At 67.2% G+C, this 15450-nt stretch overlaps 3 protein-coding genes across 4 annotated transcripts; 2 read left to right on the top strand and 1 right to left on the bottom strand.

The window, feature by feature from the left end:
• The first annotated feature begins 178 nt into the window (after positions 1-178).
• Positions 179-6202, top strand: SNX17 (sorting nexin 17). The gene is made up of 15 exons (XM_033056049.2): positions 179-317; positions 1862-1936; positions 2119-2236; positions 2524-2588; positions 2667-2777; positions 3118-3208; positions 3338-3425; positions 3758-3827; positions 3925-4017; positions 4152-4355; positions 4634-4756; positions 4872-4949; positions 5106-5180; positions 5401-5442; positions 5530-6202. The coding sequence occupies exons 1-15, from the start codon at positions 255-257 to the stop codon at positions 5647-5649; spliced, it is 1416 nt and encodes a 471-aa protein (XP_032911940.1). The 5' UTR covers positions 179-254; the 3' UTR covers positions 5650-6202.
• A 107-nt stretch (positions 6203-6309) lies between these two features.
• ZNF513 (zinc finger protein 513) lies at positions 6310-10266 on the bottom strand. The gene is made up of 3 exons (XM_033056047.2): positions 10053-10266; positions 7614-8207; positions 6310-7420 (listed from the first exon to the last, which is right to left on the bottom strand). Exons 1-3 carry the CDS (start codon positions 10264-10266, stop codon positions 6669-6671), a joined length of 1560 nt encoding a protein of 519 aa, XP_032911938.1. The 3' UTR covers positions 6310-6668.
• Positions 10267-10596: 330 nt separating this feature from the next.
• LOC116994706 (E3 ubiquitin-protein ligase RNF19B-like) lies at positions 10597-15205 on the top strand. 2 transcript variants are annotated; one of them, XM_033056609.2, is made up of 10 exons: positions 10597-10760; positions 10873-11137; positions 11725-12321; positions 12656-12837; positions 13115-13265; positions 13549-13711; positions 14096-14210; positions 14313-14447; positions 14530-14722; positions 14849-15205. In XM_033056609.2, the coding sequence occupies exons 3-10, from the start codon at positions 11879-11881 to the stop codon at positions 15009-15011; spliced, it is 1545 nt and encodes a 514-aa protein (XP_032912500.1). In that variant the 5' UTR covers positions 10597-10760; positions 10873-11137; positions 11725-11878; the 3' UTR covers positions 15012-15205. The 2 variants fall into 2 exon arrangements, with proteins under 2 accessions (XP_032912500.1, XP_032912501.1); XM_033056610.2 differs by having other exon boundaries at positions 10931-11137.
• Positions 15206-15450: the final 245 nt, after the last annotated feature.

Consider the following 15450-nt stretch of genomic DNA (forward strand, 5'->3'; position numbering starts at 1 on the left):
CCCCCCCGGTCCCGGCCCGCCCCAGGCTCTCGCTGCCGGGCGCGCCGTCAGCCCCGGCGCGGCGGGGGCGGGGTGGGCAGGGCAGGGCGTCCCCGGGGCGGGCGGAGCGGGGCGGGCGAAGAGCGCCGGCCCCGGGCGGGGCGGAGCGGGGCGGCCCTGGGGCGGGCGGTGCTGGCGGCCGCGCCATCGCGGGGAGTGCTGGCCCGAGATGGCGGCGGCGGGAGGCGGGTAGCGGGGGCGCGCTCGGCCCGGCCATGCACTTCTCCATTCCCGAGACCGAGACCCGCGCCGGGGACGGCGGCGCCGCCGCCTACGTGGTGAGCGGGGCCGAGGGAGCGGAGCCGCCCCGCGGAGCCGAGTGGGTGGCGCGGCTCCGCGGCCCGGGTGCGGCGCGGCCCCGGTGGCCGTGCGGGTCCGCAGCCCCGGCGCGGGGGCCCGTCGGGATCAGGAGCGGGACCGGCGCCGGGCGAGGCGGGCAGGTCCCGGCCCACCGGCAGCGCCCTGAGCCGGGGCCGGGCGGGGATCGGGCCCCGCCGCCCCCGCGCCTGCGGATCGGGCGCGGGAGGATCCCGGAGCTGCCCCGGGATGTCCGGACCTTGCCCTGCCCGGGCGGGGGTGGGCAGCCCGCGGGGCCCCGTCCGGTCTCATCCCCAGCTCCGGCTCATCCTGGCCCGCCCGTCCGTCCGTTTGTCCCGGCTTTCCTGTTTTGCTCCCTGCGCCGTGAGCGCCTCCGGAGCGGAGCCGGGGAGCGCTGCTGCGAGTGGGGGTGGCTGTCGAGTGCCCGGACCCCTCTCCCGGCGCCGGCAGCGGCGGGCGGAGCCCCCAGGCCGGGCGGAGGGTCCGGATCGGTGCTCTCGGGGTAAAGGTGGGCAGCCCTGGGCTTCACGGAGACACCCAGGCTTGCCCCTGTGCCGAAATCCCTCTCCGGGGGATCCCTCGGGAGCCCGAGCTGGGGCAGGTCGCGGTGGTGAGGGGTGATGGAGAGACCTGGCCATCCACGGGAGGTGCAGCTGCTAAAGGGCCAAAGAAACAGGCGGCCCTGGAGGCATTTCGGCCCCGTGACCCCCCTGCACTTTGCCCTCCCGTGTTGTGGAGGCTCCTCAGGCTCTTGGGAGCCCGGGGGCTGGACAGGAGCTGTGACCTCACGGAGAGCCCTGGTTTGGGCAGGTGTGGGTGCTGCCTGTACCGCTGCTGTCCCTTCTGGTTCCTCTGCGGCAGCCCTGAGCCGCGGGCTGGTGCCTTTGGGTCGGGAGTGCCAGTGAGAGCTCCGGTGTGGCTGGGCTGGGACCTCTGCCGAGCCCTGGGCAGTCCCAGCGCTCAGGAACAGCATCTGTGGGAGGGCAGGCTGCCGTGGCTGGCTGGAGGCCCCTGTCCATCCTCTGGCCCTCCCAAACTCAGCTCTGGGGATGGCAGGACCGGACAGGACAGTGCTGTCCCTTGCAAGGACTGCCTGTGGTGAGGTGCTGGGAGCTGGACCATGGAGTGGCCAGGCCCTGCATGCTCTGCAGTCGTAGCTGTGCTCTGCCTGTGGTGTCAGCAGGAGCTGAGCCAGAGCCAAGGGCACAGCCAGGGATCAGCTCCTTGGGAACCCCGGGGAGTGGGGAGGGATGTCCTTGTCTGCTGGCACGGGAACACCCGTGTCTGTGGGGCTGCAGTGTGGCTCTGCACTCCCCACGGCTGGGCAGCCACAGGGTCAGACCTTCCAGGTGTCCAGCAGCACGATTTTGAGTGTCTGCCCCTCGGTGGGGTCATCAGGAAATCGCCTTTTCCTGGGTGCTCCCTGGCATCCTGTGTGCCCCGAGCTGGGCAGCTCCTGGGATTGCTCCATCTGGCTGGGATCTGACTGGGCTCTTTCCTGCAGGCCTACAACATCCACGTGAACGGGGTGCTGCACTGCCGGGTGCGCTACAGCCAGCTGCTGGGCCTGCACGAGCAGGTAGGCACGGCCGAGCTGCCCACTCCTGGCCTGTGACATTCCCGCTGGGTTCCTGCATGCTGCTGGAGTCCCCCGTGGATACGGGATGCTGGCAAGCTCCCTGCTCCCCTTGCTGGGTCCCTGGGGATCAGCGAGGGTGGGGGATCAAGGCAGGCTCTTGCAGCAGGCTGTTCTTGTCCCAGTTAAGGAAGGAGTATGGCGCCAACGTGGTCCCAGCCTTTCCCCCAAAGAAGATCTTCACGCTCACCCCAGCGGAGGTAGAGCAGCGACGGGAGCAGCTGGAGAAGTACATGCAGGCTGGTAAGCTGGGCCTGCCCCAGCCCGCTTGTGCAGGACACGGTCTGTGGCCCACGGCTCCCTCCCTGCACTGCTCCATTCACCGTGGCGCATCTTGCAGCTCCCAGTGGAGCACTGGCATGTGATGGGATTATCCCCTGGATGCCAGCTCCTGCCCCAGCCCCTGCCCTGTGCGGGCAGAGTGGGGATGTGCAGGGGAGGGCAAACTGAGGGGTGCAGAAGGGCAGGCACTGGTGTGGGTCCCTGCCCCTTCCCACGGGACTCCTGACTCCTCGTGCCCCTCCCTACAGTGCGGCAGGACCCAACGCTGGGAGGCAGCGAGACCTTCAACAGCTTCCTGCGCAAGGCCCAGCAGGTGAGGGGCAGAGTCGGGGCTCTGGGGCCCTCAGTCCGTGGTGAGGGGCTGCGATGCCAGTCCTGTTTCTCTCCCCAGGAGACGCAGCAGATCCCCACGGAGGAGGTGGTGCTGGAAGTGCTGCTCTCGAACGGGCAGAGGGTCAAGGTCACCATCCTGACGTCGGACCAGACAGAGGATGTCCTTGAGGTGCCAGGGCTCTCGTGCTGGGTGGGACCAGCCCCTCCTGCTGTGTTCTGTGGTTTCCCATGTGTCTGGTATCCCCCCCGCCCTCCCCTTCCATCTGTGCACCCTGGAGTAGGGGTGGCTTGATGGAGCTGAAATCTGGGAGCTGAAATGGGTGTGCTGACGAGCGTGTCTGGGTCCAGATTGATGTTTGGGGTCACTGAGCTGTTTCCTGGTTGCAAAGAGCCCCAGGCCTGGCCACAGGGCAGCAGAGGTGCTGCCTTCCTGCTGTTGGGAATGCACATGGGCTGGGTCTTGCCACCATGTTGAGGCTGTATTGGGACGGTCCTGTTCTTCCTCCCAGGCTGTGGCCTCCAAGCTGGATCTGCCAGATGACCTGGTTGGCTACTTCAGTCTCTTTCTAGTGAGACAGACCAAGGATGGAGCTTTCTCCTGTGAGTAGAGCCCACTGCAGTGGGACATCTGCTCTGCCCTGCCTGGAGTGAGGGCTGTGCTTGGACCCTGGGTGGGGGGCCCAACTTTTCCTTGCCCAGAGCTGCTGCTGAGCCGGCATTTCCCCGCAGTTGTGCGAAAGCTGCAGGAGTTTGAGCTGCCGTATGTGTCAGTCACCAGCCTGCACAACCCTGAGTTCCAGATCATCCTGCGCAAGAGGTGAGTGGGGCAGCACTGGGGCGGTGCCCAGGGCTCCCAGTTCCACAGAGGGACCCTCCCCTCCTGCCATTGCTGCCCACAGATGCTTTGGCCCCCAGGAACACACCTGAGCATCCCTGACCATGCCACTGGAGCATGGGCTGCGCTGCTGTGCTCAGCCCATTTCTGTGCTCAGCCCATTTTCTTTCCCGTGGCAGGTTTAATGGGGAACAGGGCATGGTGACTGACAATTAGGAGGGAGCTGGGCACAGAGCCAGCCCCCTGGGGGGTGATTTTCTCTTCATTGCTGTTAGGAGGTGGGCACTAGGCTGACCCATGTGGTTCCCTTCCAGCTACTGGGACTCAGCCTATGATGATGATGTGATGGAGCATCGTGTGGGGTTGAACTTGCTGTATGCACAGGTGAGGGTTGGTGTGGCACAGCCAGGTGAGGAGGGACACTGCACCCCTTGGCCACAGCTGTGTGTCCCAGGCACTCACCAACCTCTTCTGCTTGTAGACTGTGTCAGACATTGAACATGGATGGATCCTTGTCAACAAGGAACAGCACCGGCAGCTGAAGTCCCTGCAAGAGAAGGTCTCCAAGAAGGAGGTAGGAGAGGGTGCAGTGCCATGACTGGGGCAGTTCTGGCACTGCCCTGGCCCCTCTCCATGTGAGGTGGGTGCTGGGTTGGTCACCTGCTCCTGGGCTGGGCAGGTGCTGAGCGCCACCGGCTCTGCCCGCAGTTCATCCGCCTGGCGCAGACCCTGAAGTACTACGGCTATCTCAAGTTCGACCCCTGCGTCACCGACTTCCCTGAGAAGGGCTGCCACGTCGTCGTCAGTGCCGGCAACAACGAGCTCAACTTCCAGGTGCGGCTGCCCAACGAGCAGATCAAAGAGGGCAGCTTCAAGGTCACCCGCATGCGGTGCTGGCGGGTCACATCCTCGGTGAGTGACGCTTGGAGGGGCCCGGGGGGCTGGAGAGACCTGGCTGTGCCGGGCTGGGCTGGTGCCTCTTCTGGGAAAGGGGCTGGCTCTGAATCGTGGCTTGGGGCTGAGGGATCGTTGGTGGGAGCACATTTGAGGGGATCTGATAGTGGCAGAGGACTGGTGGGCCCTGGGTGGGTGTCCCACCCTTGGCTCGGTGCTGCCCTCGATCTGCATGGGTGTCTGGGGAGCTGCTGCTTCCCTCTGGAGGCTCCCAGCCTTGGTGTGTGTCCTTGCAGGTGCCCATGAGCAACGGCCCTTCGGGGAGCAGCCCAGGGAAGTCTGAGGTGAAGCTGGAGTTGGCATTTGAGTACCTGATGAGCAAGGACCGGCTGCAGTGGGTCACCATCACCAGCCCACAGGTAGAGCTGCCTCGGTGGTGGTCCGGTGGTGGCTGTGAGGGGAAGGGCAGGGCCAGGCATGGGGTGTGGGATGGCTGTGGGGTGCAGAGAGCCCCGTGACACTTCTCCCTTGCAGGCCATCATGCTGAGCATCTGCTTGCAGTCCATGGTAGATGAGCTGATGGTGAAAAAATCTGGAGGCAGCATACGCAAGGTGAGGGTTGGGGCTGGATGATGGCTCCAGGACGGGATCCCATCCTGGCCCTGTGACTTCCTGGGGTCTGGGCGGGGTCCAGCATCCCCAGGGCCAGTTTTAAGCCCCAGAGCTGACACTGGGGACCCCGTGGCTAAGCTGAGCTCCTCCCTTCAGATGTTCCGGCGGCGGGTGAACGGGGCCCTGCGGCGCTCGGACAGCCAGCAAGCTGTGAAGTCGCCCCCGCTGCTGGTGAGTGGGACCCTGCAGCCCTGGCTGGGGGACACCAGAACCCACTGTCCCCAGATGAGCCGCTCTCCCCTGGACAGAGCTGTGGGACCCTACTTCCAGAGCCCTGGGAAGGGAAAGAGGCACTGGACCAACTCAGTGAGCCAGACTCCCTGGGGATGGAGGGGGGCAGGTGGGAGGAGAGGTGGGTGCTGTGTCCCGTGACCCTGTGCTGTCCTCACAGGACTCACCCGATGCCTCCTGGGAGCCCATGGCCAAACTCTCGGTGAGTTGTGTGGGGTGCACCAGAGGCCTCAGGCTAAGGGGGTAGGGGAGCTGGGGGTATCCTCCGTAACACCTCCCTTCTCCACAGAGCAAGCTCACTTCTGTCAGCCTGCGTGGGATCAGCCACTCCAGCTCTGCCAACGATGTGGGTGCTAATGACTTCCACGGCAATTACGCCTTTGAGGGCATTGGCGATGAGGATCTGTAGTGCCCTCTTCCCAGGACAGCCCCAGCCTGAGCAAGGGCCTTCGCTGAGGAATGTACAACCTGCAGCCAGGTTGCAATCAACGTGCCTCTCACCTGCTACATCCACCTTTCCCTGCTCCTCGGGGCTGGGAGCTCACCCCCATTGCCTTCGGGGTGGGGGCAGCTGAACTCCTCCCGCTGCTGGCTCCAGCTGGGAGAGGGCTTGTTTGACCTGAACAGTTTGCCCGGGCAGAGCCCTGGAGCTGCAGTGCAGGGCCTGGCCCAGCACGGGGGCAGAGCTGCTCCCGTCCCAGCTGGGCAGGCCTGGCCCAGCCTGGGGGCAAACCCAGGCAGGCTCCATAATGCCAAATTAGCATTTAGGTTTGTGCTCCGAGACAGAGTGCAGTAAGCTGTCTCAGGGGGCTCCACGCAGTCCCCTCTAACCCGCTCATAGACGCCAGCGTAATCTAGGCTTGTAACCACGTATCTCCTGCTGCTCAGCCCGACAGAGCATTAATGGACAGTAACTGATGTTTACACACTGCAACAATGATTAAAACGGATCCTGATTGGTACCAGGCTGTCTGTTGCGGGGTGGCTGCTGTCCCTCCCCTCTCCGTGCCAGACCTGTGCTGTCCTCCCTCCTCTGCAGCAGAACAAGGCCCCCAGGGTGAAGAGCAGATAACAAAACCGACTGTTTAATGCTTTTATACACAATATAAATTACACCGACCAGCACGGCAGCCGCCATGGAAGCAGTCCTGTTCCCCCTTTTTCCCCAAACCGCGGCAGAGGAAGGCGCCGGCAGGCAGGAAGAGGCAGGTGGGGAGGCTGGGAACGTGGCAGTGCTGCCACACAGGCAGGGCTCAGAGCCGCCGGTCGTGACTTCAGCCTGTCCGGGCAGGACAGGGCTGCTGGAGGCCCCTGTGGGCCCGGGGTAACGCAGCCCTCAGCCCCCACGGAGTTGCCTGCCTGTCCTCCCTCCCCCGGGGAGGGCAGGCACTGAGGCACCCCAGGCCCGCTGCCAGGCTAAGTGCTGTCTCAGGGCAGGGCCGTGCCCACGGCTGGGGGGGCCAGGAGGGCTTTGGCATTGCGCGGGTTCACCCAGCTCTCGGCCGTGTGGCCGTGGATCTTCTGGTGGCGCTTGTAGTTGTCCCAGTGACCAGTGGTGTAGGAGCAGTCCCGGCACTGGAAGGGCTTCTCGCCCGTATGCCGCAGCATGTGCCGCTTCAGGTTCATGCTCTGGTTGCAACTGTAGCTGCAGAGGCTGCACTGGAAGGGCTTGTCGCCTGAGTGGATGCGCCCGTGACGCTTGAGGTTGGCCAGGTTGCCACAGGCGTAGTCGCAGAGCTGGCACTTGTAGGGCTTCTCGCCCGTGTGCACGCGCTGGTGCCGCTTCAGGTTGTCCAGGTGGGCGGAGGCGTAAGGGCAGAGCGGGCAGGCGAAGGGCTTCTCCCCGCTGTGCGTCTTCATGTGCCGCGCCAAGTGGTTGGGGTAGTGGGTGACAAAGGGGCAGAGGCTGCAGGCGAAGCCCTTGTCCCCAGTGCCCTTTCGGGGGCTGGCACCCGGCTCGGTGCCCAGCACCGCCAGGCTGCAGCGCCCGCAGACCTGCTCGGCCAGGCCCTCGTCCTGTGCGAACCCGTCGTCCAGCACCAGCCCGCACATGCGGCATGTGAAGGGGAAGAGCAGCTCGGGCAGCGCGGCCGCCTCCTCACCCCGCAGCCGCGCGCAGCCGGGCAGGAAGGGGCCGCTGCCGCTGCCCACGTGCAGGCTCAGCTCTGGCAGCAATGGCTCTGCGGGACAGAGAGACGATGCTGTGAGCTGGGCAGCACAGTGCCAGCGAGGACTGGCTCTGCGACGAGCCACAGTGCCCCGGTGAGCGTGGCAGTGATATGACCTTGGGTCAACAGCAGGGTCTGTGCCCTGCCCTGCCCCAAAGCCCCCACAGCAGCTCTCCCCACATCCCCACACCCTCCCCACCTTTACCTGGGTCCTTGTCCCGCCGGTGCGGCCCCTCGCCCTCGGGCAGGCGGTGGCTGAGCATGTGCCGCTTCAGGTTGCGGCTCTGGTTGCAGCGATAGTCGCAGGCAGCACACTGGAAGGGCTTGTCCTGGCTGTGGACCCGCTCGTGGCGTTTGAGGTTGCCCAGGCTGCTGCAGGCGAAGCTGCAGCACGTGCAGCGGTAGGGCTTCTCCCCGGTGTGCGTGCGCAGGTGCCGGGTCAGGTTCACCAGCTGGGCAGAGGCATAGGCACACTGCGGGCAGGCGAAAGGCTTCTCCCCATTGTGTGTCTTCATGTGGCGCTTGAGGTGGCTGGAGTAGTGGGAGGCGAAGGGGCAGAGCTGGCAGGAGTAGACGATGCGCTGGCTACGGCCGCCCTCGGCGCCGGCGCACTGCAGGCAGCTCTGGCCCAGGCTGGCAGCCAGCTGCAGCCCGCACTGGCGGCAGGGCAGGGCGGCGGGGCCAGGCTCACCCCCCTCCTCAGGGTCACTCTCCACGCTCAGCTGCTGGTACCCAGAGGAGCAGTCGTCGTCGCTCAGGGCGTACGCTGGAATAGCGATCTTCCCCACCAGGGTGTCTGCTGAGAACACCGTGGGGATGGGGCAGTGTCAGCCTGGCTGGCCCGGGCACAGCCCCAGTCCCAGACGGGCACCCACCCCGTGGCACCCATCAGAGCCCACCACACCTCAGTGCAGTGAGGAGCCCCACAGGCACAGCCTGCCCCAGCTCCCATGAGGGCCTGTTCTGGGCATCTCGGGAAGCCCTGACACTTCTGCACGGCCAGCCAAGAGCCTGGCACCAGGGAGGGTGACAGGAGGGGTGGATCCATCACCCACTGGCACTGCTGGGCCCGGTGGGTGGAAGGTGGTGGGCACAGCCTGGAGAAATGGGTGCCCATAAAGCTGCTCTGTGCCCCTCTCACTGTGCTGCTGCCCCAGCCCCGGGGTTGGCAGCTGGTCACACTCGCATGGCTGGCACCAGGGAGCTCCAACACCAGCCCCTTTCCCCGCAGGAAACATTCCCCAGCCCCAGGCAGTGCCACTGTCTGATGGCAGCAGGGGGGAAGGCTGTGCCAGGCTCTCAAATGGAACTTCTCAGCTGGGCACAGACTCATCCTTCTGCAGCCTGCTGTGCTCCTGTGCAGCACCACCAGCTGTGAGCTGTGCCCTGCTGGCCCCGTGCTGTGCCTGACCTACAACTCCGGGGCTGTCACACTCAGCAGCTGCCCACCATCCTGGGAAGCACCCTGGACTGTCCCCTTGCTGCTGCCGCCCTGGCTGGCTCCCAGAGCCCCAGGCAGGCGCAGAGATGAGACTGACCTATGCTGTGGGATGGGGCAGCCCCTCCAGCCTCCTGGCCCCTTCCACAAGCACTGCAGGAAACGCAGACAGCAGAAAAGGGCGTCCTGCCAAGGCCTGGCTGTTATGGGGAACTCCTGACTCTGTCTTAAGTCCTCTGTCAAGGGACCCCCTTTCTCCTCAGCTCAGCCCCACCCACACCACGGGACCCACCCGTCCTCTCAGCCCAGGCCACATCGAGGGAACCCCTGTCCCCTCAGCCCAGCAGTGCCACAGCTTCCCCAGTGCACCGTCCCCTAAATGGCCCACAGTGTCAGTGCCCACATGGGACAGCTTGTCTGCTGACTGCTTCAGTGGGCTGAGGTCCTGGTCCTGCTCCCTGACTGGGGCTGAAAGGGCCAAGTATTCCTGGTAGAATTTGTCACCAAATCCCTGGCAGGCTGCTAGGGCCACCAAGCAGCTGTCCCAGGGAAGCGCAGCCCTGTCTGTGAGGGAGTTTGGGGCTCAGCACTCGGGAACAGCGAGGGGACAGACAGTCCATGCCCTCGGCTCTGGCCGTTCTGTTCCCTCAGTTCCTGGGGCGGGGATGACTCCCACCAGTCCCGAGAGGCAGCTCCACGGGGCTGAGCACGCTCGGGAGCACCGGCGGGACGGGCGCTGCCCAGTCGCACCGGGCCGGGGGTCCCGGGGCTCAGAGCGCTCCGTGCACCCCGCAGTGCCGAGGGGAGCGTGGAACGGACCCCGGGGCCGGGCCCGGCTCCCGGGCGGGCAGCAGAGCCGGGGCCGGGCAGTGCGAGGGCTCCGGGCTGAGCCCGGCGGCGGCTGCGGGGCACGGCCCCAAACCCACCGCGGGGACACTTCGTGCCCGGGACATTCGCGGGAAGGAGCATTCGGGGATCGGTGCCCGGGGTCAACACCGAGCGGGCAGAACCCACGCGGGGGCCCCGTCAGGGGCCGGGCCTCCCCCGTGAGAGGAAGCTCGGCCGGAGCCCGCGCCGGGCGGGCCCGTGGCAGGGCGGGCCCTGCCGGATGCGCCGAGCGCGGGGCCGGTAGGGCCCGACCGGGCCGGCTCCCCGCCGGCAGCGGCTGCCGGAGAGGGGCGGCGTCCCCGCGGGGGCCGCACGCACCTGGCGGTCCCTTCTCGGAGGCCGGGCCGCGGCCCAGCAGCAGGTCCCCAGGCAGCACCACCGCCGCTCTTGCCGTCTCCTCGGTGCCATCCTCGGCGTCCGCTGCAGCGCTCCGAGCGCCGCGGGTCCCCGCCGGGCCGCCGCCGCCGCCCCCCGGGCCCGCCGCGCACTCACCCTTCACCGGCTGCGGGTGGCTCTGCTTCCGCCGGGGCATCGTGGCGGGCCCCGGCGCCGGCCCGGCCCCGCCGCCCGCCCGCCCGCGGCCCGCCAGCCGCCCCCGCCAGCCCGGGGCGGCCACCGCCGCCCCGCCTCGACCGGACACTTCCGCTTCCGCTTCCCCCGGGCGCGCGGGGGCTGTGCCGGAAGCGGCCCCGCGACCCGGAAGCGGAGCGGGCGCGTGCGCAGAGGCACCGCCGCCTCCCGGCCCCGCCAGCCCCGGCGGCCGCGGCATGAGCGGGAGCGGGCCCGGGGGCCTGGCCCGAGCCGGGTTACGGGAGGGGCGGGCAGGGCTCGCGGGCTCGGCCGGGGGTCGGGGCGGGGGGGGACAGCAGCGGCTCCGCCCCTTCCGGCCGGCGGGAGGCGGTGGCACCGCCGGGACCGGGACCGCCACCGGACGCTGACGGTCTCTGTGTTCCTTCAGGGACGGCTGCGGCTCCTCCCCCGCTGTCCGCCGGGTCCGGCCCCGCCGAGCGCCGAGGGCAGACCCCGGTGAGTCCCTTGCTGGTGTCCCCCCGGCAGACCGGGGACACCGAGGGCCGTGCCCCGCTGGGCCTGGGGCCGCTGGCTGTCCGGTCACACCGTGCTCTGCTCCACCCCGAAGGTGCTCGGTGCAGGAGTGCAGCCCGGCCGCCCTCCCGAATCGCTGCTGCCCTTTGCAGGTCCCAGGGCGCTGGATGTGTCGGGCCGTGGCCGTCCCGGCGGAGCCGTGGCCGTGCCGTGCTGCCGGCGATGATTCCCGGTCCCGTCTCTGCCCGGTTTCCCTGAGCTCTGCAGTCGCCCTGTCCCTGGGAAGCGCTGTATCCCCCGGGAAGGGCTGTGTCCCTGGGGGGATGCGGAGCCAGCCAGTGCTCGGCCCAGCGGAGCAGGTATGCTCGGGCTCCTCAGTCCCACCTGAGTGTCGCTGGTTCTGCCTCTTCTCGTGCCGGTGCCTCTGGCAGAGCTGGCATGGGAATGCTGTGGGGGCTGGGGGTGTAGCAGTGGGCAGGGGACAACGTTGGGGTGTAGAGAGGGAAGGACCACGGGGAGGGAATGTGGTGTGGCCACGGATTTGCGAGCTCTAAGCAGGGAAAATGGACAGATTTTCCCCACTGCTGGAATCGCCTGGCTCCTGGTCACTGGGTGAACTGGGTCTAGGGTCCTTTGGCAATTGAACTCCAGTGAAAAGTGCTTTGGCCATTTCTCACCCTGGGTAGGAGAGCCCTGAAGCCCTGGGGCGGGATGGGTGCGTGTCACAGTGCCCTGTGCCTGGGCTGGTTGTCACCGTGCTGCTGCTGCGTTCCCCACGCTGGGGATTTGGGAGTTGTGTGGTCCTGGACCTGCCATGCAGAGCTGAAGGAGACAGGGTGGGGTAGGACAGGCTTGGGGCCGTGGTGGCAGTGCCCTTGAGCCTGTCTGGGTGCCAAGGGGCTGTTCCCAGGGTGCGGGCTCGCTCTCAGGAACAGTTTCTCTGCAGGCTGAGCGGCACCGGCTGCAGCTGGGGATGGTCCCGCTGTTTCCTGTGGTGAGGCTCAGGTAGGAGCCGGGCCATGGGGGCTGCACCAGGGCCAGCACCTCCCCGCTGCCCTCCCTAGTCCAACAGCAGCCGGTGGCTCCCTTGGCGGGCCACCATGGACCAGCCCACACGTGTGCCTGGGCCCCGCCGGCTGCTGGGCTGCTTCAGGAGGAAGCCCCAGGCCGTCGGGGGGGAGACACCGCCAGAGCCAGAGCCGGAGGAGCCTGAGGAGACACGTGTGGTGCTGCCCCTGGGCGAGGGCCAGGTGCTGGAGGAGTGTCCCCTGTGCCTGCTGCCGCAGCCCCCCGAGGCCTTTCCCAGCCTGGCCTCCTGCTCCCACCGCTCGTGCTGGGCCTGCCTGCAGCAGTACCTGTGCCTGGCCGTCCGCGAGAGCCGCGTGCCCGTGTCCTGCCCGCACTGCCCCGCCGCGCTCCAGCCCGCCGACGTGCACCGGCTCCTGCCCGAGCCCGCCCTCCGCGACAAGTACGAAGAGTTCCTGCTGCGACGGCTGCTGGTGGCCGATCCTGGCACCCGCTGGTGCCCTGCACCTGACTGCAGGTACCACCGGCCCCAGCACAGATGGGAAGGCAGGGGTGGGCCCCCCTCCCACAGCAGCAGTGTGTGCCCGTGTCCTGTGAGCCCTTCCCAGGCTGGGTTCTCATCACTTTGTCCTGGGTGTGTCCAGGGAAGTGTCCAGTCCTGGTCTGGCTGCAGAGCCTGTGCTGGACACTCCGTGAGCCTCAGGGTGGGCTGGCGAGGGGGTGTCCTGGCTCTCCTGAGCTGGGGCTGTGGCTCCAGCTCAGTGCAGGACTGGCACTGCCGCAGCCTGGCCTGGCTGTGCCGGGGAGGGGGCACCTGCTGTACCCCAGCTCCGACTGCCTTCTCCCCACAGCTATGCTGTCTTTGCCCACGGCTGTGCCGAGTGTCCCCGCCTGACCTGTGGGCGTGAGGGCTGTGGCACCGAGTTCTGCTACCACTGCCGGCAGCCCTGGCACCCTGATGGCCCCTGTGCACCGGCCCCCAGCCTGGCCACCCCCACGGCACAGCTGGCCCAGCCGGAGGAGCTGGCCCATGGTGAGCTCTGGCCCGGGGTGGGAGCAGCAGGGCTGGGGATTGGTGCAGTCATGTGCCTCTGTGCCTCCTGCCTGTGGGGCTGCTGGAGCCAGGATCCAGAGTTCCCTGGATCTGACTGCTGCAGTCTCAGAGCCCCTGTGCCTGTTGGGCCAGGATGTGTAGAGGGACCTCGGCTCCCCCCATGATCCCTGTGGGATGGGAGAGCCTGGGACAGGCTGGGGTGGATGCACACATTCTGTCCTTCTCTCCCATCCCATCCCATCTTGTCTCCCCCCAGCTGAGGCTGAGGATATCAAGGTCTGTCCTCGCTGCAGCGCCTTCATCATGAAGATCAACGATGGGAGCTGCAACCGCATGAACTGCACGGTCTGCGGGTGCCTCTTCTGTTGGCTCTGCCTGCGCGAGATCTCCGATGTGCACTTCCTGAGGTCAGTGCAGCCCATGGGGGCCCTGGCAGGAGCTGGGTGCTGGGATGGGGCAGCCAGGCCCTGGCCCAGGTTTGGGGTGAGCTGGGGGGAGCAGGGTGGTCTGTGCTGCTGGGTGTGGCAGGGCTGGGGCTGGCTGTTGACACCCTGTAGGAGGCAGCTGGAGCTCAGGGAGGGGGAACCTGGCTGCCTGCTCTCCAGTGGGCCCAGGGATGTCCCCTGGCGTGGAACCAGGCTGTGCTGGTCTCTGCCTGCCCCTTGGCTCAGCCCTGCTCTGTCCCCACAGCCCCTCTGGCTGCACCTTCTGGGGGAAGAGGCCATGGTCACGGACCCGGAGAATCCTGTGGCAGCTGGGCATGGTGCTGGGAGCGCCCATGGTCATCTCCCTTGCTGCGGGTGTTGCCGTCCCTGTCATTACCATTGGGATCCCCATCTACATGGGTAGAAAGGTACTGGCAGGTGGTCCTGGAGTCTCTGTGGTCCTGCTCCCTGCTGAGCCTGGTATCCCATGGCCCTCGGCCTGGACAGACCTGCAGTGCTCCCTGCTGCCCACAGCACATCTCTGTGCCACTCCTGAGCACCATCAGCACAGCCCTGTGGCACCTCTGACAGCTCACAGTCCCTGCCAGTGTGGGTGTGCTGGGCAAAAGGAGGAGGAGTTCCAGGGGAGCTTTCCAGGAGCACCTGTGCTGTGGCAGCAGTGCTGTTGTGGCTGTCCCTGAGCGGGGGGCGGGTCTGGGGGGCTGTGGCTGCAGCTCTGCCAGGCTGGGAAGGCTATGTTCTTGGGGCTGTGCTCTTTGTAGAGCCCTTCACCTTTCTGTCTTGTCCTCGAGGTGCTGGGCCAGAGCCGGCGAAGCAGCCTGTCCGGGTGCCAGCAGTGCCTCTCCGTCACCAGCAGTGTCCTCCTCTCTCTCTTTGTGTCCCCTATCATAACAGCTCTCACTGTGGGTGAGTGCCGAGGGCGCTGCCCGTGGTGGGGAGTGGGGTTGTGGCTGTGGGGACATCTGGGAGCAGGGCTGGGGCTGGCAGTGACCCCTTGTGTGCCCACAGGGGTGGGGGTGCCCCTGGTGCTCACCTACGTGTACGGGACCGTGGTGCTGTCGCTGTGCCGGAGCCGCTGGGGTTGCAGGGACGGCAGCACGCCCGCAGACCTCGGCGTGGTGGAGCTGGACAACCTGGCTAAACGTGAGTGCCACACAGGCCCTGGCCTGTGCCCTCCCTGCTGCAGCAGAGAGCAGCCCACAGGAACAGTGTGCTCTGTCCCCAGTGAATGAGCTGTGGTCAGTGCTGCCCAGCCCCAGAGCAGGTGAGGATGGAGCTCCAGACCCCGCTGCCTCCCTCCCCAGCAGCAGCCGCAGTGCGCGCCCGGGGCCGGCGTGGCCAGAGCAGGACAGCCAGTCCGCCAGCACCGTGGCCCTGGCAGGGAGCATGCTGAGCGAGGGCCAGGACACCTCGGACAGGTAACCAGGGTGGCTGTGCTGACTGGGGGAGAAGCACATCCCTTCCAGACAGCCTGCCCTGCTCCCGCTGTGCTGGGCAGTGGTGTCCCCTGGGGCTGCCGCCCTGAGCCCAGCGTCTGTCTGCAGGGAAGGTGTCACCATCGAGGTGGAGGTGGCGGTCGAGGCCGTGCCACGTTCTGCCCGGCCGCAGAGCCTCAGCAGTGCCCTGTCTGGGCAGAGCCTCTCTGGGGACTCCCTGGGAGCCGCCACCAGTGACAGGGGCAGCTCCGTGGGTGTCCCTGTGGAGTGAGGGGGAGTCTTGATCCACGCACAGGCCCTGCTCCCTCCTGTGGCAGAGCCAGTCCCGCTCTGCCAGCACGTGGAGCCCTGGGAGCTGGGTCCTGGGGGGTGCCAGCTGCACCCTGCACTGCTGCACCCTGCACTAGCCCTGTCTGCCCCTTTCCCAGAGGCACCACTAGGAAATAAAGCTGCTTTCTGAGGGTCCCTCTCTGTCTCCTGTGGCAAAACTCCCCTGACAGTGCAGCCCACTGGTGTGCACAACAGGCAGCACATCTGCCCCTGGTGAGGAAGAGGCCACTCGGGCAGTGCAGGGGTCGTTGTGGCCTCTGTCCTGCCTGCACCAGCTGACCTGCCCCAAGAGCAGGCTGCAGGGCTGGGGGAGGGCAGCAGCTCCAGTCTGGTGCTGATCCCCACAGGGGTCCATCCTGCAGCAAGGCCAAGGTGGAGGG

This window comes from Catharus ustulatus, chromosome 3 (assembly GCF_009819885.2).
Source record: "Catharus ustulatus isolate bCatUst1 chromosome 3, bCatUst1.pri.v2, whole genome shotgun sequence".
NCBI classification, from domain to species: domain Eukaryota; kingdom Metazoa; phylum Chordata; class Aves; order Passeriformes; family Turdidae; genus Catharus; species Catharus ustulatus.